This window comes from Muscardinus avellanarius (genome assembly GCF_963383645.1).
Source record: "Muscardinus avellanarius genome assembly, chromosome: 1".
NCBI lineage: Eukaryota > Metazoa > Chordata > Mammalia > Rodentia > Gliridae > Muscardinus > Muscardinus avellanarius.
The window spans coordinates 220,859,447-220,883,367 of record NC_137786.1 but is presented as its reverse complement, the minus strand read 5'-3'; the positions used below and the strand labels follow the sequence as shown (position 1 = coordinate 220,883,367).

General features: G+C 47.9%; 2 protein-coding genes across 3 annotated transcripts in view; both read left to right on the top strand.

Moving 5' to 3' along the window:
- The window catches only part of FNBP4 (formin binding protein 4), a gene marked incomplete at both ends in the record, with an annotated part of 59,543 nt that extends 58,108 nt beyond the window's left edge, over positions 1–1,435 (top strand). For both annotated transcript variants that reach the window (XM_080719555.1, XM_080719554.1), the window contains one exon: positions 1,345–1,435. In XM_080719555.1, the coding sequence (XP_080575681.1) occupies positions 1,345–1,435 (91 nt within the window). The remainder of the gene's footprint in view (positions 1–1,344) is intronic.
- A 2,775-nt stretch (positions 1,436–4,210) lies between these two features.
- Positions 4,211–23,921, top strand: part of AGBL2 (AGBL carboxypeptidase 2) — a gene marked incomplete at both ends in the record, with an annotated part of 49,388 nt that continues 29,677 nt past the window's right edge. The window contains 6 exons of the mRNA XM_080718043.1: positions 4,211–4,243; positions 4,771–4,834; positions 7,408–7,545; positions 9,486–9,665; positions 20,187–20,294; positions 22,658–22,811. Coding sequence (XP_080574169.1) covers positions 4,211–4,243; positions 4,771–4,834; positions 7,408–7,545; positions 9,486–9,665; positions 20,187–20,294; positions 22,658–22,811 — 677 coding nt within the window. The remainder of the gene's footprint in view (positions 4,244–4,770; positions 4,835–7,407; positions 7,546–9,485; positions 9,666–20,186; positions 20,295–22,657; positions 22,812–23,921) is intronic.

Genomic DNA, 23,921 nt, shown 5'->3' with positions numbered 1-23,921 from the left:
CCTCAGCTACTTAGTGATTTGGCTGGGTGTGGTGGGGAGACTTGTAATCCCAGTTCTTGGGAGACTGAGAAGAGAGGAGGATCACAGATTCTTGGCTACCCTCAGCTACTTAGTGAGGTCCTTTGCAACTCGGTGAGACCCTGTTTTAAAATAAAGAGTAAAAAATAGGGCTGGGGTGTAGCTCAGAGGTAAAATGCCCCAGGTTCAATCCCCAGTACCATAATCATCGCCCTTAATGGAGAATATACTGGTATTTGGCAAAGAAACTTGTAACATTTTCATGAACATAGGTTTGACATATAGGGTTTTCTGTTTTAAGTACAGGTTTTCATTTGCTAGGAAATAGTTTAGCTGGACATGGATGGGGGAACCCACCTGTAATGCCACTTTTAGGGAGGTTGAGATAAGAGCCCAAGTGCAAATGCATCCTGGTTAATTTAGTGAGACAGTATGTGGAAGGCTAAGGCAGGAGGATTACAGGTTTGTGACCAGCCTCAGCAACTTGAGTCTAGCTCAGAGGTAGAATGCCTCTGTTCAGGCCTAAGTACTACAAAGGAACAAAAAAAATGCTTGGAGTTTGGCACGGTGACACATACCTGTAATCCTATTTCTTGGGACAGTAAAACAGGAGGACTACAGGTTTGAAGACAGCTTCAGCAATCTGGTGAGACCCTGTTTCAAAACAAAAAACAAAATGTTGGGCTATGGATGTAGCTTGGGAGTAGAATGCCTCTAGATTCATTCCCTAGTACCACATGCACAAAATTAGTTGGGAGGCTGAGACAGGAGGATCAAAAGCTCTAGGCAAGATTGTCAGCAAGTGAGACTCTGTTTCAAAACAAAAAATTAAAAAAGGGCTAGGGGTGCAGATCAGTGGTGGAATACTCCTAGGTTTGGTGTCCAGTATTCCCCACCCATAAAAAGAGTTTGCGCCGGGCGTGGTGGCGCACGCTTGTAATCCCCGTGCTTGGGAGACTGTGATAGGAGGATTGCACAGGTTCAAAGCCAGCCTCAGCTACTTAGTGAGGCTCTTAGCAACTTAGTGAGACCCTGTTTCCAAATAAAAATATATAAAAAGCCGGGCATGGTGGCGCACGCTTGTAATCCCCGCGCTTGGGAGGCAGAGACAGGAGGATCGCGCAGGTTCGAAGCCAGCCGCGCGCGCTGGCTTAGGAGACCCTGTTTCCAAATAAAAATGTAAAAATAGGTCTGAGAAGTATAGCCCAGAGGTAGAAAGCCCCTGGGTTCCACCCCCAGTACCACACACACACACACACACACACACACACAAGAGTTTGGTTCTTTTTCTTGTCAGTGAAGTAATAACATGTATTATTTTTACAGCGGCATGGCAGAGAGAAATGCTAATTTTGAAGCCCTTCCTGAGGATTGGCGAGCAAGATTAAAGAGAAGGAAAATGGCTCCAAACACATAGTATAAAAAATATTTTTAAATTTCTTTTTTGTGTTCAGAGTCGTAGCTAGCTTCACTCTGGTCAAATAAACTCTAAATGTTATGGAGGAGAGCACATGCATTTCCTGGGCAAGAACACATCCGTACAAAGTTGTCCATTCCCGAAACGGAATTTTTCTGTTTTGTTGAAGGGTGAGGTGATCAGAATAGCTTTGACCTGTTGCCTTTATTCTCACACTGGCAGATTTAGCATGTTAGATATTGGTCAGTCTTAAGAAACATGTCATCAAGGAATATGACCTCTGTAAAGGACACGCTGACAAAAAGTGAAGGATTTCCCTGCCTCCAGAGGCTCGTTCCAGTCCTAGTGTGGCGCTCTCCCTCCTTGACTCTACTCCAGAACAAGTGCAATTACGAAGGCAGCTCTGTTCCACCTTGCTTACTGCGCTCACCACCATCTCTTGGACCTCCTCTTCAAGCCACTCCTCCGGCGCCCAGGTCTGTCAAGTGGCACACTTCGTGCCGACAACCGCTCTTTACAGTAGTCTTTTCTCGCAAGTCCTAAACTGGTAGTCACTTTACACATTAGATGGCATATTTAAATTTTAATACAAGCAGCAATAGCAGCAGGTGTTCATATCCTTGATTTTTTCAGAAATTCCTTCCAAGTATATGGCAGCAAGTATAACAAGAGCCACTGTCTGCATTGTCTTAACCCTGTTCCAGAATTCACCTCCCCTCTACATGCAAATGTGTTCTCCATAAAAATTCCAATATTTAAAAAGCAGTTTATTGTTCTGTATTTTCTATTGTGTCACAATCAGGTAAAGTCACTTTAAACTGAGGAAAAAGCAAATTGTGGTTAAAAGCTGTTTGTATTTCTCCAGTTTCAGACCTTGTAAATTTGTATATATGCACTAATAAAGCTCTTTTTATACTTCTCATTGGTTATACCTTTGCTCTTTTAAGCCTGTCACTCCACAATTATGTAATCAGCACTTAATTTTACATCAAATTTTTACTAATCAAATATGGTGCAAGACATGTGCAAACATTGAACAGTTCTCAGGAAAAAGAGCAGCAAGATCATGAAGAGGGGTGATGGGATGGAAGGGCAGGCTTAGAAGAACAGGCTTCTAGCACTGGATGGTGCTGTGTGGCCTGTTTTGGGAGCTGCTACTCAGTCTTGGCCAATATTTGACCTTAATAATGAAGTGATGACATGTGGTTAACATTTTGAAAAAATAAAGGTGCTTTGTAGTGTTTTTTTTTTATAAGGAATACATAGCTGATCATAAATGTAATGTAGACATGGTTGTTGTGTTCATATAAAGTTAACCAAAGACAATGGTTTGAGTTTTATTATAGTATATTCCTTTGCATATAATTAAATTTTTTTTACTTATAGTGTGTTGGATTTATTTACTATTATTCTAATAAATTGGGGTGCCCATTTGTATATAAATTGTCTTTTTCCATAGGGTAAATTTCTGCAAATAAAGGCAATCAACAAGCTATTAAAGCTTTTGTCTTAACTGCCTAACCATTTTCCAGATTTGGAGTTGCTGCAGAGTAAGCACCAGTGTTTTGCAGTCCTACGGAAGCATTTATATATATCTGCCAGTTTGATAAGTCTTGTCTGGTTTGCATTGGGTACCCTGTTTCTATTAGTTTTTCCATGTGGAAGGTACTGGATATAAGGTGACGAAGGAAAGAGCCTCCTTAGAGCAATGAGTCCGTTACTGGAAACAGGGTTAACGAATAAGCTTTGAAATCTGTTGACTACAGGCTCTGTTCGCCTGAGTCCAATTTCAAATCCCCAGATTGGGGCTGTGTCACCCGGCCTTGGTGGAGTGAGTGTGTTTTACTGGGGACTGTGTGCGCGCGCACGCGTGTGTTTTACTAGGGATAGAACCCAGGGGCATTGTACCTCCGAGCTCTAACACCAGCCCTTCTATTATGAAATAGGATCTCACTGAGTTGCCAGGGACCTCACAGTTGCTGAGGCTGCCCTGGAACCATCCTCCCAAGTACTGGGATTGCAAGCTTGCTACACCACACCCAGCTCAGACCCTACTTGTAAATAAATGTAGCTCCGAGGTAGCGCTCCCCCCGCCCACCCAAAGATGGAACCAATCGCCCGCCCGGCTGTCCGTCTTGGGGGCGGGGCCTACTAGCCGCCCCGCTGCGCCCGCCGCTCTGCCCTCCAGCTTCCTGCTGGCGGTTGCTAGGCAACCCGAGCCCGCGCAGAAAGCGGTAGCAGGCGAGCCGGACGCCGGGCGCGGCGAGCCCTCGGGTGGGCGAGCGGCGGGCGCGGCTCCCCGGCCGCTGCACCCCACGCCTGCCGCCCTCACCCTGCCGGCTCCAGGTGGCGGCCACACCTCCCTGGGCCCGCGAGACCGGCTCTTTCAACTGACTCCCTTTTTTAACTGCCCGTGAGACTCCGCCGGGTGCCCCGCCCTGCTCCTTCTCTCTCCCGCGGCGACCTGGTGGCGGGTGGCTCCTTTCTCTTGGAGAACGAAGTATGAGGCCAGCGAGGGTCCGGGCAGCTCGGGAAGAGGCGGCGGGGGGACGCGCGGCCCCGCCTGGCCGCTCAGGTGCGCCGCGGGGCGGGTGCGGGCTTTCTGGAGTGAGTGGGAGGTGTGGGTGTCGGGGCGAAAGGCGGCGCGGGCACTTGCCTCACTTGAGCTCTTCTGGTTTCTAGCTGTGTAATCAGCGGCGCTTTTGGAAATTAGGCAGGCTTTGCGGCTCGACGCCAAGACACTGATTGGCTGTCAGTGTACCATGCGGAGGTAACATGTTCCCGGCTTTGGAAACCGAGGTAAAGCAGGTCGGTACACACCCCTCCTCAGAAGTCCTCGGAAACTCAGTCCTAGATAGAAGGTACATGCTGGTGGCGCCTTTGTCCAGCTCGAGATCTTGAACCCGAAGATAGACCAATTTGCATGGACTTGATTGCCTGTGCAGAAATGTTTGTGCACTGTTAAAAACTTAGTACCATTGAACACCGGGCGTGGTGGCACACGCATTTGGGAGGCTGAGACCGGAGGATCGCGATTCGCGGACAGCCTCCGCTACTTAGCGAGGCCCTCCGCAACTCAGTGAGACCCAGTTTCAAAATAAAGAATAAAGAATAGGGCAGGGGGATGTAGCTCGAAGGTCGAATGCCCCTGGGTTCTATCCCCAGACCCGCAAAAAAAAAAAAAAAAAAAAAGCAAAATAGTCCTGCCTGGGAATGTAGTTTGGAGGTATTGGAGGTAGAAGGCTCCTGGATTCAATCCTCAGCACCACATAAAGAAAAAAAATGAGTGGCGTTGGAAAGGGCTTTGCTGATAGAGATGGCTTTTCCTTTCACAGACTCTTCCTGATCCCTATGAGGACTTTATATATCATCATGAACGGTATTACGGCTACTTTAAAGGTAATACCCGATTCTCTATCCACTATCACCTTTACTGGGCTTAGGAGGTGAATTCTTTCATTAAGTGGAAGAGTTGTGCTTGGCTAAGCTAATAAACAAGTTTTCAGTCCTATTAGTGAAAATTATTTCTTACCTCTATTGATTTGTGTCACCTCTGTCAAATGATACTTTATACTAAGATACAAAGCTCTGATCTAGACTTCTTTTTTCTCTTTGTTTTCCCTTGGTACAGGGAATTGAATCCAGGGGCATTTTACATCCAAGCTACACTCCCCAGCTCTTTGTATTTTGTTTTGAAACAGCTGATCACTAAATTGCTGAGGCTGGTCTCCGATCCGATCCTCCCCCTCCCCTCAGCCTTCCAAGTACTGGACTTACAGGCATGCCCCACCATGCCCGGCTGTTCTAGGCTTCCTCTTCCATTCATCTGTCTGTCTATCCTTGCACCAATATCAACATCTCTTACATACTGCATGATATTAAAAGAGTCCTGATATCTGAAAAGGTGTATCCTCCCAATTTGTTCTTTAAAAGTATCTTGGCTTTCTTGAGTCTTTGCATTTCTATTTTGTTTTGTATGTATGTGTATGATGCTGGGCATTTAACCCAGAGAGCCCCATCCCTAGCCTTTTATATAAATTTTAGAATTGGCCTGTGACATTTTAGTACACACACACACAGAGACGGGCTGAAGCTGTAGTTCAGTGGTAGAATACTTAAGCATGTACCATGCTCTAGGTTGGATCCCCAGCACTGAAAAAAAAAATGTAGACATTAAACAAATGAAAAATTACTGGGATTTTACTAAATCTATCGACAAATTTCGCAAGAAATGTTTTTTTTTTTTTTGCGGTATTGGGGATTGAATTCAAGAACATCCTACCTCTGAGCTATACCCCATCCCTATTTTTTAGTCTTTATTTATTTTTTATTTTGAAACAGGGTCTCACTAAGTTGCAAAGGGCCTCACTAAGTAGCTAGGGGTGTCTGTGAACCTCAATCCTCCTGTCTCAGCCTCCAGAATGCTGGGATTACAAGTGTGTGCCACTACACTCAGCTTAATCTTTTATTTTATTTTATTTATTTATTTTTTTTTTTGGTGGCACTGGGGTGGAACCCAGAGGCTTTCTACCTCCAGGCTATACTCCCAGACCTTTTTTTTAATATTTTATTTGGAAACAGGGTCTCACTAAGTTGCTGAGAGCCTCACTAAGTAGCTGAGGCTGGCTTCGAACCCGTGTGATCCTCCTGTCTCAGCCTCCCAAGCACAGGGATTACAAACGTGCGCCACCACACCCGGCCCTTAGTCTTTATTTTAAAACAGGGTTTCATTAAGTTGTGGAGGGCTTCACTAAGTAACTGAGACTGACTGCAAACCTGCAATCTTCCTTGTCTCCGCCTCTCAAGTATTTCATGCGTCCCATGCCAGGCTTGACTCTTGACTCTGTGTGTGTGTGTGTGTGTGTGTGTGTGTGTGTGTGTGTGTGTGTTACTAGGGATTGAACCCAGTGATATTCTATCTTTGAGCTATATCTACAACTCTATTTGTTTGTTTGTTTGTTTTGCAGTATTGGGGATGGAACCCAGAGGCTTTCTATCTCCAAGCTACACCCGCAGCCCTATTTTTTATTCTTTCTTTATTTTTTTTTGAAGATTTAAAGAAGTTTATTAAAAAGATAGAAATACAGAAGATAGTTACAGCCCCATGTGGCATGTGGGGAGGGTGGTCCGAGCCAATTCACCACCCCCCTTTATTCTTTATTTTGAAACAGGGTCTCACTGAGTTGCAAAGGGCCTCACTAAGTAGCTGAGGCTGTCCACAAACCTTTATCCTCTTGTCTCAGCTTCCCAAATGCTGGAATTATAAGTTTGTACTTATTGAAGCCACTTCTTTTTTTGGTGGTACTGGGGTTCCTGGAAACCCTTTTTCCTCTGGGCTACACTCCCAGATATTTTATACTTTTTTTTTTTTGTGTGTGTGTGTGTGTGTGTGGTACTGGGGTTCCTGGAAACCCTTCTATCTCCAGGTTACACTCCCAGACCTATTTTATATTGTATTTGAAAACAAGGTCTCTTAAGCCAGTGAGGCTGGCTTCGAACCAATGAGGCTATCTGCAAACTGGGATCCTCCTATCTCAGCCTCCCAGATCCTGAGATTACAAGCATGTGCCACCACGCCCGGCTGAGACCTTGTTTTAGAACAAAAAATAAGACAAGTGTGGTGGCGCATCTTTGCAATCCCAGTACTTGGGAGGCTGAGATGAGAGAATCCAGGTTCATGGACAGCCTCAGCTACTTAGAGATACCCTGTTACAAAATAAAAAATGAAAATAGGGCTGGGGGAGTAGCTCGGAGATAGAATGCCCCTGTGTTTCATCCCTACTACCATCAAAAAATAAAATAAGACTGGGGCCGTAGCTTGGAGGTAGAATGCCCCGGGCTCAATCACCAGAACCAAAAAACGAACTTGTGGTGATGGGTAGTCACAGAAGTGGTGGTGGTTTGGGTGTTAGCCTCGATGTTAGATTAATGAGCAGCCTGCCACCAACTTTAATTAAACCATCTATTCTTAGCTCAGAGAGGCACTTTACCAAACGCAACTACACATCAGCATATTTGGAAGAATAATCCTCAGAGCCTGTCGAATGGCTCTTTTACTGGAGAAAGAGATAATTTGATACCACACAATCTGCAAAAGGAGAAACTTCTATGTGAGTAATAATTGGTATATGTGACCCACTCCCAGAACCTTACTGCATTGTCAGCTCCTCCAGAAATTGAGAAGAATAAGGCCTAATGTGGGGAGAGGTTAAGGGAGCAGCCTCACTCAAAATGTTAAACCAGAGCCGGGCGCGGTGGCGCACGCTTGTAATCCCCACGCTTGGGAGGCTGAGACAGGAGGGTCGCACGGGTTCAAAGCCAGCCTCAGCTACTTAGTGAGGCTTTCAGCAACTTAGTGAGACCCTGTTTCCAAATAAAATAGAAAACAAAAGGTCTGGGAGTATAGCCCAGAGGTAGAAAGCCTCTGGGTTCCACCCCCAGTACCACCAAAAAAAAAAAAGTTAAACCAGGCTTGGTGGTACACGCTTGTAATCTCAGTGCTTGCAAGGCTGAGACAGGAGAATCCTGGGTTCAAAGCTAGCCTCAGCAATGTAGCAAGGGTCAGAAACCTAGAGAGAGCCTCTTTTCCAAATAATAGGAATGGGGATGTAACTTGGAAGTAGAATGCCTCTAAGTTCAATCCTCAGTACAAAAAAAAAAAAAAAAATTAGCTGTGGTAAGACAGGTGTGGTGGCATATTTTTGTAATCCAGTACTTGAGAGGCTAAGACAGGAGGATCCAGTTTTATAACTACTTAGTGAGGCCCTCCTTAACTTAGTGAGACCCTGTTTCAAAATAAAGAATTAAAAAAATAGGGCTGGGGTGTAGCTTGGAGGTAGAATGCCCCTGGGTTCAATCCCTCGTAACACACACACACACACACACACACACACACACACACACACACACACTAGTCAGGTGTGGTATGCACACATGTAATCCCAGTACTTGGGAGGCTGAGACAGGAGGATCACAAGTTCTCAGCCAGCCTCAGCAACTTAGTGAGGCCTTAAGCATCTTAGTGAGACCATGTTTCAAAATAAAGAATAAGCCAGGCGTGGTGGCGCACGCTTGTAATCTCTGCTCTTGGGAGGCGGAGACAGAAGGATCGCGCAGGTTGGAAGCCAGCCGCGCTGGCTTAAGAGACCCTGTTTCCAAAAATTAAAAAGCATAAAATAGGTCTGGGAGTGTAGCCCGGAGGTAGAAGGGTTTCCAGGAACCCCAGTACCACCAAAAATAAACAAATAAATAAATAATAAAGAATAAGCTGGGTGTGGTGGTACACGCTTGTAATCCCTGCAATTGGGAGGCTGAGACAGGAGGATTGCATAGGTTCGAAGCCAACCTCAGGTACTTAGTGAAGCTCTCAGCAATTTAGTGAGACACTTTTTCCAAATAAAGTATAAAAATAGGTTTGCAAGTATAGCCCGGAGGTAGAAAAGCCTCTGGGTTCTACCCCCAGTACCACAAAAATAAAGAATAAAAAATAAGGCTGGGGGTGCAGCTCAGAGGTAGAATACCTCTGGGTTCAATCCCCAGTACTGCAAAAAAGAAAGAAAGAAAAAACACTCTGAGCTGGGTACAGTAGCACATGCCTATAATACCAGTACTTGAGAGCTTGAGACAGGAGTATGCAGGTTCATAACCAGCCTCAGCAACTTAGCAGCACACTCCACAATTTCATTAGACTCTGTTTCAAAATAAAATAAATAGCTCTGGCAGTGTAGTTCAGAGGTAGAATGTCCCTGGGTTCAATTCCCAGTTCCAAGAAATAAATAAGAAGTGCTGGGGGTATAGCTCAGTGTTAGAACACCCCTGGGTCTGATACCCAGTAAAACAAAAAGGACAGGGTGGCTAGAGATATAGCTCAGTGCTAGAACTCCCCCCAAGTTTAACCCCATACTCCCGACAAAAGAGAAATGCATACCATGAGATTGTATATGTATGCTAATGTTTTACTGCAGTGCCTAAAGTTATTGTTATGGATGAGCAGTAAAGTTCCCGAGGAGGGAAAGGAAGCTATTCTTGCACTGTCTCTTCCCTTTGGCAGATTCATTTATGTTGAGTTCACCACTGCGGAGCAGACAGCTTCTTTATGAGTTGGGTGACGTTAGCCCACGTCTTCGAGAACCCCGAGAACTCTTCGCCTTTTTCTCTAGCAGCGGGACACTGCAGGCTCCAAGATGGCCAATAGAGTGTGAGGTCATCAAGGAAACCATCCATCATATAGGTAACATGGCTTCTGTGTGGTGGTCTGCCGTTCTGCCTGATTTTCCTTAGAAATTAAAGTTGGAGCCAGGCGTGGTGGCATGCTTGTAATGCCAGTACTTGGGAAGCAGAGACAGGAGGATCACAGGTTTGCAGCCAGCCTCCACAAGTTAGTGAGACCCTATTTCAAAATAAGAGAATAAGCTGGGCGTGGTGGCGCACGCTTGTGTGGCTCGGGAGGCTGAGATGGAGGATTACACAGGTTCAAAGCCAGCCTCAGCTACTTAGTGAGGCTCTCAGCAACTTAGTGAGACCCTGTTTCCAAATAGAATATAAAATAGGTCTGGGAGTATAGCTTGGAGGTAGAAAGCCTCTGGGTTCTACCCCCAGTATCACCAAAAATGAATGAATGAATGAATGAATGAATGAATGAAATAAGGCTGGGGATGTAGCTCAGAGATAGAATGCTCCTGTGTTTAATCCCTAGTAACACAAAAAACAAAAAGAGCCGGTTTGCTAAGTATAAGCCAGGAATGAGTCAACATCCAGCTTCCCCAAAATGAGTAAACTCTGAGAAACTGATATGCGCTCCAGTGAAAAGTGACACCGAAGTGTCAACTAGAATGCTACCCAGGGTTCTGGAACAGCAAGATACTTTCCTAGACGTATATTATGTAAATACTTAAACATTTTCTAGATTTTCTCTCAGTATTAATATGCGTGGTTGAGAGTTATATTTTTCCCAGTGTTGGTATAATTTTTTTTTGGGGGGTAATGGAGGTTAAACCCAGAGGACAACATCTTTTTGATTCAGGGTTAGATCCTTTTTTTTTTTTTTTTTTTTTTTTTGCGATACTGGGGGTGGAACCCATGGCATTCTACCTCTGAGTCACACCCAAAAAGGGTCTCACTAAGTTGCAAAGAACCTCACTAAGTAGCTGAGGCTGTCCTCAAACTGTGATCCTCTTGTCTGAGCCTCCTGAATGCTGGGATTACAAGCATGTGCCACCATGCCCGGTCAGGGTGAGATCCTGTTTTGAAACAGGGTCTAACTATTGAAACCCAAGAACTTTTTTTTTTTGCGGGTCTGGGAATGGAACCCAGGGGCATTCTACCTCCAAGCTACACCTCCAGTCCTGTTTTTTTTTATTCTTTATTTTGAAAGAGGGTCTCACTGAGTTGCAACGGGCCTCATTAAGTAGCTGAAGCTGTCCGAGAACTCAGATCCTCCTGCCTTCCAGATTTGGGGATTACAAGCATGCAGTGCCACACCTGGCTTAATGCAAACCTTTTAAAAAGCAATTCTTGAAAAAGCCGGGGCCGGGTCGCGGGACCCTGGGCCCCGGGCCGAACTGCACGTAGCACGCCAGACCCCTGGAGAAACCAGGCCCAGTAAGACGCTGGGTTCTGGGCAGGGGTCGCGGGCGGGGCACGCCAGATGGGGCCCGGGTCACGGGACTCTGGGCCCCAGGCCGAACTGCGCGTAGCACGCCAGACCCCTGGAGAAACTGGACCCAGTAAGACGCTGGGTTCTGGGCGGGGGTCGCGGGCTGGGCACGCCAGATGGGGCCCGGGTCGCGGGACTCTGGGCCCCAGGAAGAACTGCGAGTAGCACGCCAGACCCCTGGAGAAACCAGGCCCAGTAAGACGCTGGGTTCTGGGCGGGGGTCGCGGGCGGGGCACGCCAGATGGGGCCCGGGTCGCGGGACTCTGGGCCCCAGGCCGAACTGCGAGTAGCACGCCAGACCCCTGGAGAAACCAGGCCCAGTAAGACGCTGGGTTCTGAGCGGGGGTCGAGCACAGGGCACGCCAGCTGGGGCCCGGGTCACGGGACTCTGGGCCCCGGGCCAAACTGCGAGTAGCACGCCAGACCCCTGGAGAAACTGGGCCCAGAACAGAAAATGATAAAGAAAAATATCGGAGAGGTGGTAAGAAAGCCGTTATGGATGCCAGGACACTGGAGATGCAGACAAAACTTATCTAAATGCACTGGAACTTATGGAAAAATTCGCCGTGAAAGAGGACTGCTATTTCTCTATATTGTTAAGAATCTCAGACATCACATATAAGGAGAGAGTTTAGCGGAGACCAAGGAGAAATGCGGTGTTGAAAGAGTTCTCCGCGATGGTGGTGGAGACATGTATTCAGGAGAAGCAGAAACCGGATCTTACCAACTTTATTTTTTTGGAGAAATTACACCAAATGTCGAATGCTATCATCACGCATGCTTAGGAACACTGGACAACATTCAGAGTGGAAAAAGAGCCTGGGAAGGATTTGAAACGGTGGAGGCAGTGGCAATGCCAGTGGCCAATATTCGGGGGAGGCAGAGATCTGATACATTACAACTGGAACCTTTGAAATAATAACCACAGAGACAGTGATTGGAACCTGCTGAGGGGTTAGGCGGGCGCCGGGGCCAGTGGCCGACATCGGAGCTTGCTGTGAGGCAAGGCCACTACTGAGGCCTCCATGGCCGGGATTGGAACCTGCAGAGGGGTTAGACCGATGCTGGGGCCAGCGAGGCCGGCATTGGAGCCTGCCATGATGCAAGGCTTGTGCTAGTGCCTCCGAGGTCGGGTCCGGACTTGCTGAGGGGTTAGGCCGGTGCTGGGGTCAGCGAGGCCAGCATCGGAGCCTGCCGTGAGGCAAGGCCAGTGTTGGGGCCCCCGAGGACGGGACCGGAGCCTCCTGAGGGGTTAGGCTGGTGCTGGGGCCAGCGAGGCTGGCATCAGAGCCTGCCATGAGGCAAGGCCGGTACTTGGGCCTCCGAGGCCAGGATAAGAGCCTGCCGAGGGGTTAGGCCGGTGCTGGGGCCGGTGAGGCCGGCATCGGAGCCTGCCTTGAGTCATGACCAGTGCTGGGGCCTCCGAGGCCGGGATTGGAGCCTGCCGAGGACTTAGGCCGGTGCTGGGGCCAGTGAGGCCGGCATCGAAGCCTGCCTTGAGGCAAGGCCGGTACTGGGGCCTCCGAGGCCAGGATAAGAGCCTGCCGAGGGGTTAGGCCGGTGCTGGGGCCAGTGAGGCCGGCAGCGGAGCCTGCCTTGAGGCAAGGACAGTACTGGGGCCTCGAGGCCAGGATAAGAGCCTGCTAAGGGGTTAGGCCGGTCCTGGGGCCAGCGAGGCTGGCATCGGAGACTGCCTTGAGGCAAGGCCGGTACTGGGGCCTCTGAGGCCGGGATCGGAGCCTGCCGAGGGGTTAGGCCGCTGCTGGGGCCAGTGAGGCTGGCATAGGAGCCTGCCGTGAGGCAAGGCCGGTACTGGGGCCTCCGAGGCCAGGATAAGAGCCTGCCGAGGGGTTAGGCCGGTGCTGGGGCCAGTGAGGCCGGCATCGGAGCCTGCCTTGAGGCAAGGCCGGTACTGGGGCCTCCAAATCCGGGATTGGAGCCTGCCGAGGGGTTAGGCCGGTGCTGGGGCCAGCGAGGCCGGCATCGGAGCCTGCCGTGAGGCAAGGCCGGTACTGGGGCCTCTGAGGCCAGGATAAGAGCCTTCCGAGGGATTAGGTCGGTGCTGGGGCCAGCGAGGCCAGCATCGGAGCCTGCCTTGAGGCAAGGCCGGTACTGGGGCCTTGAGGCCAGGATAAGAGCCTGCTGAGGGGTTAGGCCGGTGCTGGGGCCAGCGAGGCCGGTAGCGGAGCCTGCCTTGAGGCATGACCAGTGCTGGGGCCTCCGAGGCTGGGATCGGAGCCTGCCGAGGGGTTAGGCCAGTGCTGGGGCCAGCGAGGCCGGCATCGGAGCCTGCCTTGATGCATGACCAGTGCTGGGGCCTCCAAATCCGGGATCGGAGCCCGCCAAGGGGTTAGGCCGGTGCTGGGGCCAGCGAGGCCGGCATCGGAGCCTGCCTTGAGGCAAGGCCGGTACTGGGGCCTCTGAGGCCGGGATCGGAGCCTGCTGAGGGGTTAGGCCGCTGCTGGGGCCAGTGAGGCCGGCATCGGAGCCTGCCGTGAGGCAAGGCCGGTACTGGGGCCTCCGAGGCCAGGATAAGAGCCTGCCGAGGGGTTAGGCTGGTGCTGGGGCCAGCGAGGCCGGCATTGGAGCCTGCCTTGATGCATGACCAGTGCTGGGGCCTCCAAATCCGGGATCGGAGCCTGCCAAGGGGTTAGGCCGGTGCTGGGGCCAGCGAGGCCAGCATCGGAGCCTGCCTTGAGGCAAGGCCAGTACTGGGGCCTCTGAGGCCGGGATCGGAGCCTGCCAAGAGGTTAGGCCGGTGCTGGGGCCAGCGAGGCCAGCATCGGAGCCTGCCTTGAGGCAAGGCCGGTACTGGGGCCTCTGAGGCCGGGATCGGAGCCTGCCAAGAGGTTAGGCCGGTGCTGGGGCCAGCGAGGCCAGCATCGGAGCCTGCCTTGAGGCAAGGCCGGTACTGGGGCCTCTGAGGCCAGGATCGGAGCCTGCTGAGGGGTTAGGCCGCTGCTGGGGCCAGTGAGGCCGGCATCGGAGCCTGCCGTGAGGCAAGGCCGGTACTGGGGCCTCCGAGGCCAGGATAAGAGCCTGCCGAGGGGTTAGGCCGGTGCTGGGGCCAGCGAGGCCGGCATCGGAGCCTGCCTTGAGCAAGGCCAGTACTGGGGCCTCGAGGCCAGGATAAGAGCCTGCCGAGGGGTTAGGCCGGTGCTGGGGCCAAGAGCCTGCCGTGAGGCAAGACCGGTACTGGGGCCTCTGAGGCCAGGATAAGAGCCTGCCGAGGGGTTAGGCCGGTGCTGGGGCCCACGAGGCCGGCAGCGGAGCCTGCCGTGAGGCATGACCAGTGCTGGGGCCTCCGAGGCTGGGATCGGAGCCTGCCGAGGGGTTAGGCCGGTGCTGGGGCCAGTGAGGCCGGCATCGGAGCCTGCCTTGAGGCAAGGCCGGTACTGGGGCCTCTGAGGCCAGGATAAGAGCCTGTCGAGGGGTTAGGCCGGTGCTGGGGCTAGTGAGGCCGGCATCGGAGCCTGCCGTGAGGCATTACCAGTGTTGGGGCCTCCGAGGCCGGGATCGGAGCCTGCCGAGGGGTTAGGCTGGTGCTGGGGCCAGTGAGGCCGGCATCGGAGCCTGCCTTGAGGCAAGGCCGGTACTGGGGCCTCCAAATCCGTGATCGGAGCCTGCCAAGGGGTTAGGCCGGTGCTGGGGCCAGCGAGGCCGGCATCGGAGCCTGCCTTGAGAGAAGGCCGGTACTGGGGCCTCTGAGGCCAGGATAAGAGCCTGCCGAGGGGTTAGGCCGGTGCTGGGGCCAGCGAGGCTGGCATCAGAGCCTGCCGTGAGGCAAGGCCGGTACTGGGGCCTCTGAGGCCAGGATAAGAGCCTGCCGAGGGGTTAGGCCGGTGCTGGGGCCCACGAGGCCGGCAGCGGAGCCTGCCGTGAGGCATGACCAGTGCTGGGGCCTCCGAGGCTGGGATCGGAGCCTGCCGAGGGGTTAGGCCGGTGCTGGGGCCAGTGAGGCCGGCATCGGAGCCTGCCTTGAGGAAAGGCCGGTACTGGGGCCTCTGAGGCCAGGATAAGAGCCTGTCGAGGGGTTAGGCCGGTGCTGGGGCTAGTGAGGCCAGCATCGGAGCCTGCCGTGAGGCATTACCAGTGTTGGGGCCTCCGAGGCCGGGATCGGAGCCTGCCGAGGGGTTAGGCTGGTGCTGGGGCCAGTGAGGCCGGCATCGGAGCCTGCCTTGAGGCAAGGCCGGCACTGGGGCCTCCAAATCCGTGATCGGAGCCTGCCAAGGGGTTAGGCCGGTGCTGGGGCCAGCGAGGCCGGCATCGGAGCCTGCCTTGAGAGAAGGCCGGTACTGGGGCCTCTGAGGCCAGGATAAGAGCCTGCCAAGGGGTTAGGCCGGTGCTGGGGCCAGCGAGGCCGGCATCGGAGCCTGCCTTGAGGCATGACCAGTGCTGGGGCCTCCGAGGCCGGGATTGGAGCCTGCCGAGGGGTTAGGCTGTTGCTGGGGCCAACGAGGCTGGCATTGGAGCCTGCCATGAGGCTAGGCTGGTGCTGGGGCCTCCGAGGCCGGGATTGGAATCCTGCCAAGGGGTTAGACCGGTGCAGGGGCCAATGGCCAGCATCGGAGCCTGGCGTGAGGCAAGTTCACTCCTGCGGCCTCCAAGGTCGGGACCAAAGCCAGCTTAGGGGTTAGACCGGTTCAGGGGCCAGCGAGACCAGAACTGGGGCCTCCCATGAGGCAAGGCCGCTGCTTGAGCCAGCGAGGTCTGGATCAGTCCACTGAGTAGCCATGCCACTACTGGGACCATCAAGAGTGGGATCGGAACTTGCAACGCAGCATGCACAGAGAAATATCGCAGAAAATATAAATCAGACGCTTCTCTTAATCAGCAATAACTAGGAGTAAAAGGGCAACAGGAAGAGGTTGAGCTATAGAAAGGGCCCTATAGTGAAGCAACTAATGTGACCAATCAGAGGGTATGTAATACTGGAGGACGGAGCCTCTTTAAAACGCAGGAGGGGAATTCACCGAGTCCAGTACAGCTACATCTACGTACTCAAGAACAGTGAGTCAAATTGCGGGCCACAGAGGAGAAATCGCAGTATTGTGCCTCCTGGAACTTGACCCAGTGAGGGAGTGGTGGTGGCAGAGATATCACACCATAGGAGAGCGTGCAACCTGGCACCCCCCATAGTTTAAAGCAGCCTCTATCGACTCCCTGGGTCGGAGACTCTGTGATACAACCCAGTAAAGGAGTAGTGGGGTCTGAGATAATACAGACTCGAGATCCAGAGCACCTTAAGTGAAGCCATAGTGACCCAAGGGAAGAACCAGAGAAGGCACAAACCTCCGAAATCATGGGAAAGAGGAATAACACTGGAGTAATGAATGTGCACAACCCCACAACATCAGAACCTGATAAAACAGAAAATCAGAGATTTCTAGAAGATCAAATCAGGAAAATAACTGTAGAAATAATAGAGGTGCTTCGAAAAGAACTCAGAGAGAGCCAAAAAGAGATAAAGGATGCAATTAATGACGTAAAGGCCTCAATTCAAAGCACAAACAACCGATTAGACCACATGGAGAACAGAATCTCGCTCTTAGAAGATGAGCAATCCAAAAATGAATGCATAGTTTCTAATCTAGAGAAAGATATCCAACAGCAGGAATCTGACATTGAAGAAATATGGGCCCATCTTAAGAGAGCTAACCTAAGAATAATTGGAATAGAGGAGGGAAAAGAAAGTGATACCAAAGGGATCAACAATCTCTTCAAGGAAGTAATAGCAGAAAATTTTCCAAATATAGAGCAAGAGGTTGATACACAGATCCAGGAAACTTATAGAACTCCCTTTAGACAGGATCCGAGAAGAGGATCCCCACGCCATATAATTGTCAAAATGACCAATGTGGAAGCCAAGCAGAGAATCTTAAAGGCAACAAAAACAAAGGGCCAAGTGACATTCAGAGGCAAACCAATGAGAATCACTCCAGACTTCCCAAACCAAGTCATGAGAGCCAGAAGGGCTTGGAGTAACATATTCCAAACTCTGAAAGAAAACAACTTCCAGCCAAAAATTTCCTATCCAGCAAAGCTTTCTATCAAATTAGATGGAGAAATAAGAAGCTTCCATGACAAACAGAAACTGAAGGAATTTATGTCTTCAAAACCAGCGCTAGAGAAAATACTCAAAGAGATTAACTACAAAGAAGAAATAGGTAACACTCACCAGAACCAGAGAAACAAGAGTTTCCATCCAACAGACAACTAAGATTGGTTATTTGTGGAGATTCATTATTTATGTTAGTCTTTTACCTATCTCTAAATTGTATTGTTTGCCTTTATTGTTGTTAATTTTTAGGATTTCTAGTTGGAATATTAATATACCTTCAGATATAGCATTTGGAAATATTTTATCCAATTCTATTAGTAACTTTTAACTCTGTTTACATTGTCTTTGGATATACAATATTTTCTTTTATTTTTTAGGGAGTTTGTATATTCTTCTGTTGCCTGTGACATTGAAATCATATCCAAGAAATCACTGCCAATTTCAATGTTGTGAGGTTTTATGACCCAGATTTTCTCCTAAATGTTTATAGTCTTAAGATTTATATTTAGGTCTTTTATCTAGTTTGAGTTAATACTTGTATATGGGATTAGGTAAGGGTCCAATTTTATTCTTTTCCATGTAATTATTATTTTTCAACAATATCTAGTTAAAAGATTATTATTTCCACCACCAAATGTTCGTGGACACCTTGTCAAAAATAACTTGACAATATAGGGAAGAAGTTAGCTCTAGGCTTGTATTTAACTCCAATGGTCTATATATCTGCCTTTAGAACAGTACTACACTGTTTCAATTATTGTAGCTTTATATGGTTTGAAATCAGAAAATATATATCTGCTAGCTTTGTTCTTTTTCAAGATCGTTTTGGGTATCTAGAATTCATATTCCATATTAGGATAGATTTTTTTCTGAAAAATAAATATATAAATATATGATAGTTTCACCTAAAAAAACAGAAAAAAATATGCTCTGGTAAGAAAGAAAGCAAAAAGAAATATTGAAATGTTATCTTTAAATCATCAAACGCTTGGTATCAGACAAATGAAACTGTTATGTGAGAATATCATTTTTAATTTTGGATAAATTGCTATAATACTAGATGTCAACCACTAAGCCAAGCATGGGAAGGAGGGATGGGGAGAGAATGGGGTGGGGATCGGGTGGGGGCTGACTGGGCGATGTGTGCATGTATGTCTACAAAAGTTTGTATCCCACTATGATGTATGAATATAGTGCACCAATAAAATAAAATTAAAAAAAAATAAAAAAAAATAAAAAAGTAAAAATAAATAAATAAATAAATAAAACGCAGGAGGTACATAAACAAATGTATCAAAGTAAATCACCAAAGAAGTGTGGGATGGAGGGAGGGGGAGGGAATGGGATGGGGGCTGGAGGAGGGCTAATTGGATGATGTGTGCTTGTATATCCTCTCAAGTCTTGTACTCCAATGTGATTGATATATGACTACAATGCACCAATTTAAAAAATAAATTAATTTAAAAAAATTTTGTATTCAAAAAAAAAAAAAAAGCAATTCTTTAAGAGCCAGGCTTGGTGGTGCACACCTTTACATAATCTCAGTATTTGAGAGCTGAGATAGGAGGACTGCAGGTTTGAAGACAGCCTCAGCAAATAGTAAGACTCATCAACCTAATGAGATTCTGTCTCCAAATAAAAATAAAATAGGGGTGGGGGTATTGCTCAAAGGTGGAATGCTCCTGGTTTCAATCCCCTTAGCCCCACCAAAAAAAAAAAAAAAAAACAATTCTTTTTAAAAATGACGTGGAAATTTATTAACAAGTACATTATTATTATTATTATTATTATCATCATCATCATTATTTATTTTTTTTTGGTGGTACTGGGGTTCCTGGCAGCCCTTCTACCTCTGGGCTACACTCCCAGACCTATTTTATGCTTTTTAATTTTTGGAAACAGGGTCTCTTAAGCCAGTGTTAGCTGGCTTCAAACCTGCGTGATCCTCCTATCTTCGCCTCCCAAGCGCGGGGATTACGAGTGTGTGCCACCACGCCTGGCTCAGTACCTTATGTTTAAACTGAATTGTTCATCATCTTAAGAATTTAGCATCATCTTTTACTGAATTGTCTTTATATGTCCTGGATTTTATCACTGGCTATCTTAATTAAAATGATATTGAAAAGTTGCTCAACTCCCATGTGAGAAATCTTTTTAATTCATTGCTAATTAAAAAGCCTTTTTTTCTCTGAAACAAATGGCAGGCATGTTCTGCTCTAGTAATAAAAGTATATTGCAAAGCTGGGCATACAGTATATTAGTATACAACAAAGCTCTAGTCTAGTACTTGGGAGGCTGAAACAGGAGGATCTGGGGTTCAAGACCAGCCTTAGAAACTTAGTGAGACCTTGTTTCTAAATAAAAAAATAAGGCTTGAAGTGCCTTATTTAAAAGGTAGAATGCCCCTAGGTTCAACCACACACATGTATGTGTGTGCAAACACATATATATACACATTCACAAACACACGCACAGACACACACATGTTCTCCATCCCACAGGGCATAAAACCAGGGGCTTTCTACCTCTGAGCTATACCTCTAGACCTGTTTTTTTTGTTGTTGTTGTTGTTTTTTTGCGGGTCTGGGGATGGAACCCAGGGGCATTTGACCTCCGAGCTACACCCCCTGCCCAATTTTTTATTCTTTATTTTGAAACCGGATCTCACTGAGTTGCAGAGGGCCTCACTAAGTAGCTGAGGCTATCTGGACCTATTTTTATATTTTATTTGGAAACAGGGTCTCACTAAGTTGCCAATAGCTTCACTTAAGCTGCTGAGGCTGGCTTCAAACCTGTGATCTTCCTGTCTCAGCCTCCCAAGAACTGGGATTACAAGCGTGCACCACCACGCCCAGCTTTCCTTATAATCTTGATGGAAAGAGGCAAGATTTTATTTACAGACAAACTGGAAACTTGGATGAGATTTGGGTTTAATTTGGCCATCCTGGCTGTTTGCATAATTATAATTTTATATCTATCTGATAGTTCCTTTTATATTGTTTCTTATATTGTACTCTTTTAATGTCTTCTTTCAGAGTGGGTTCCACCACAACCAGAATATTTCTATCAACCTACAGGAAATGAAGAGGTACCAGAAGTTGTAGGAGAAGAAAAAGGCACAGTTGTCTATCAGCTAGATTCAGGTATGGTCATTACACTGACCAGAGCGAATACTCATGACAGGGTTTTTTTTTTTTTTTTTTATGTGGTACTGGGGGTGGAACCCAGAGGCTTTCTACCTCCGGGCTATACTCCCAGCCCTATTTTATATTTTATTTTTGAAACAGGGTCTCACTAAGTTGCTGAGAGCCTCACTCAGTAGCTGAGGCTGGCTTCGAACCTGTGTGATCCTCCTGTCTCTGCCTCCCAAGCGTGGGGATTACAAGCGTGCACCACCACGCCCGGCTTCATGACAAGGTTTAATAAGCCTATTTTTCATAATAAAGGTCATTTTAAAAATAATCTATAGTTAGCCGGGCATGGAATGTTGTCATAAAGTGTGGAAGGCACTGGACAAAGGATGCCGTCATACATAAATAGATGTGGTTATCTTCTAATATGGCCGTTCTTGTAACTTGTCCCAATTGGCCTCTTAACACTCAACTGTGGTGGCGGCTTTGAGCTTCTTGTCCCTTGGACTCATCAAGAAAAGTTGAAGGAAGTTGGCATGGTGGTGCACGCTTGTCATCTCAGCATTTGGGAGGATGAAACAGGCAGATCGCAGTTCACAGACAGCCTCAGCCACTACTGAGTGAGGCCCCGTGCAACTCATTGAGACCCTGTTTCAAAATAAAGAATAAAAAATATGCCGGGCATGGTGGCGCACGCTTGTAATCCCAGCATTCAGGAGGCTGAGACTGGAGGATCGCGGTTCACGGACAGCCTCAGCTACTTAGTGAGGCCTTCCACAACTCAGTGAGACCTGGTTTCAAAATAAAGAATAAAAATAGGGCAGGGGTTGTAGCTCAGAGGTCGAATGCCTCTGGGTTCCATCCCCAGCCTGCAAAAAAAAAAAGAAAAAAAGAAAAAAGAATAAAAAAAAATAGGGCTGGAAGCCGGGCGTGGTGGCGCACGCTTGTAATCCCTGCACTTGGGAGACGGAGACAGGAGGATCACGCAGGTTCAAAGCCAGCCATGCTGGTTTAAGAGACCCTGTTTCCAAATAAAAATATAAAATAGGTCTGGGCATGTAGCCCAGAGGTAGAAGGGCTTTCAGGAACCCCAGTACCACCAAAAATAATAATAATAATAATAATAATAGGGCTGGGGCTGTAGCTCGGAGGTAGAATGCCCCTGGATTCCATCCTCCAGTACTGAAAAAAAAAAAAGAGTTGAGGGAAGCTGGGCGTGGTGGCACATGTTTGTAATCCCAGCATTTGGGAGGTTGAGACAGGTGGATCACAAGTTTGCACACAGGCTCAGATACTTACTGAGGCCCTTTGCAACTCAATGAGACCCTGTTTCAAAATAATTTTAAAAATAGCTGGGCATGGTGGCTTATGATTGTATTCCCAGCATTTGGGAGGCTGAGATAAGAGGATCGCGATTCGTGGACAGCCTCAGCTGCTTAGACCCTCTGCAACTTAGTGAGACCCTGTTTCAAAATAAAGAATGAAAAATAGGGCAGGGAATGTAGCTGGAAGGTCGAATGCGCCTGGGTTCCATCACCAGACCCTCAAAAATTTAATTAACTAAAAAATAGGGCTGGAGGTGTGGCTCAGAGATAGAATGCCCCTGGTTCCATCTGCAGTACAATAAAAAAAAAGAGAGAGAAATCTGCAAGGAGTGGTGGTGCACTCCTATAATTCCAGTGTTTGGGAGGCTAAGACAGGATGATAGGTTTGAGGCCAGCCTTAGCAAAAAAAAAAAAAAAAAATTTTTTTTTTTTTTTTTGCAGTACTGTGGGTGGAACCCTGGGACATTCTATCTCCAAGCTAAACCCCCAGCCCCCCTTTTTCTTGGGGGGGATGGAACCCAGGGGCATTCTATCTCCAAGCTATTCCCCCAGCCCTATTTTTTATTCTTTATTTTGAAACAAACAGGGTCTCACTGAGTTGCAAAGGACCTCACTAAGTAGAAGCTGTCCGCAAACTGTGATCCTCCTGTCTCAGCCTCCCAAATGCTGAGATTACAAGCATGCACTACCAAGCCCAACTCAGCCTTAGCAATTTAAGGGGATCCTGTTTCCAGATAAAAAAAATCCAAAGGGCTGGGGGATGGGTAGTTTGGAATAGAATGCCACTGAGTTCAATCCCCGGGGGGAGGGGGACTAAAAAAAGAAAAAGAAAACCAAAAACTGATCATAAAATGTTTTTTTTTAAGCTTGGTGTGATGGCGCACGCTTCTAAACTCAGCATTTGAGAAGCTGGGATTACAGGTGTGTGCCACCACACCAGGTTTATATTTATTGTCAACCTACAATTGTGTGCTTTGAGGGCTTAGTAAATTTTTGCTGAGTGGATTGATTCTGAGTGGAACTTGGCCTAAAGATGTCTCTTATCTGCAGTGCCTGCCGAAGGCTCCTATTTTACCAATTCCAGAGTGGGAGGCAAACGTGGAATTATCAAGGAACTCGCTGTCACTCTGCAGGGACCTGAAGATCATACTCTACTGTTTGAATCAAGGTTTGAAAGTGGGAATCTGCAAAAAGCCATCAGAGTGTGAGTAACAAGGCATTTCCCAAAGGGATAATAATTGGATGTGTCTGAAAGGTGTCTTCAGGAATGATTTAAGGAATTAGTATTTGCATAAAAGAGAGGCAATGAGAAATGGTTATAAAGATAGAGAAGAATAGAATAGTTATGACTCATGTTTTCCCTCAGAATCAAACACTTACTGAAATTGTGTATTCTAGCCGAGTGTGGTGGCGCACGCTTGTAATCCCAGCATTCGGGAGGCTGAGACCAGAGGATCGGGGTTCGTGGACAGCCTCAGCTACTTAGTGAGGCCCTTTGCAACTCAGTGAGACCCGGTTTCAAAATAAAGAATAAAAATTAGGGCTGGGGGTATAGCTCAGAGGTCAAATGCCTCTGGGTTCCATCCCCAAGCCCGCAAAATAAATAAATAAATAAATAGTGTATTCTAAACCAGGTGTGATGGTGCACACCTGTAATCCTAGAGACTGAGGCAGGGGGATCACTTAACTCAAGGCCAACCTGGGCAACTTAGCAAGACCGTACCTGAATATAAAAAGTAAAAAGGAAGCCAGGCATGGTGGCGCACGCTTGTAATCCCAGCATTCGGGAGGCTGAGACCGGAGGATCGCAGTTTGTGGGCAGCCTCAGCTACTTAGTGAGGCCCTGTTTCCAAATAAAATATAAAATAGGTCTTAGAATGTAGCCCAGAGATATGCCGGGCGTTGTGGCGCACACTTGTAATCCCCGCGCTTGGGAGGCAGAGACAGGAGGATCGTGCTGGTTCGGAGCCAGCTGTGCTGGCTTAAGAGACCCTGTTTCCAAATTTAAAAAATATAAAATAGGTCTGGGAGTGTATCCTGGAGGTAGAAGGGTTTCCAGGAACCCCAGTACCATCAAAAAAAAAAAAATGTAGCCCAGAGGTAGAAGGTCCCGAGATTTCATCACTATTACCAAAGAGAGAGAGAGAGAGAGAGAGAGAGAGAGAGAGAGAGAGAGAGAGAGATGGCTAATAAAATTTTTTTAATAGTGTATATTTTTCTGTTATATGGGTATTCCATACGTTGTTTACTCTGTCCCAAACTGATAAAAAAATAATTATGATGTTTAAAGATTTTTATTTAAAGGCTTAGCAGA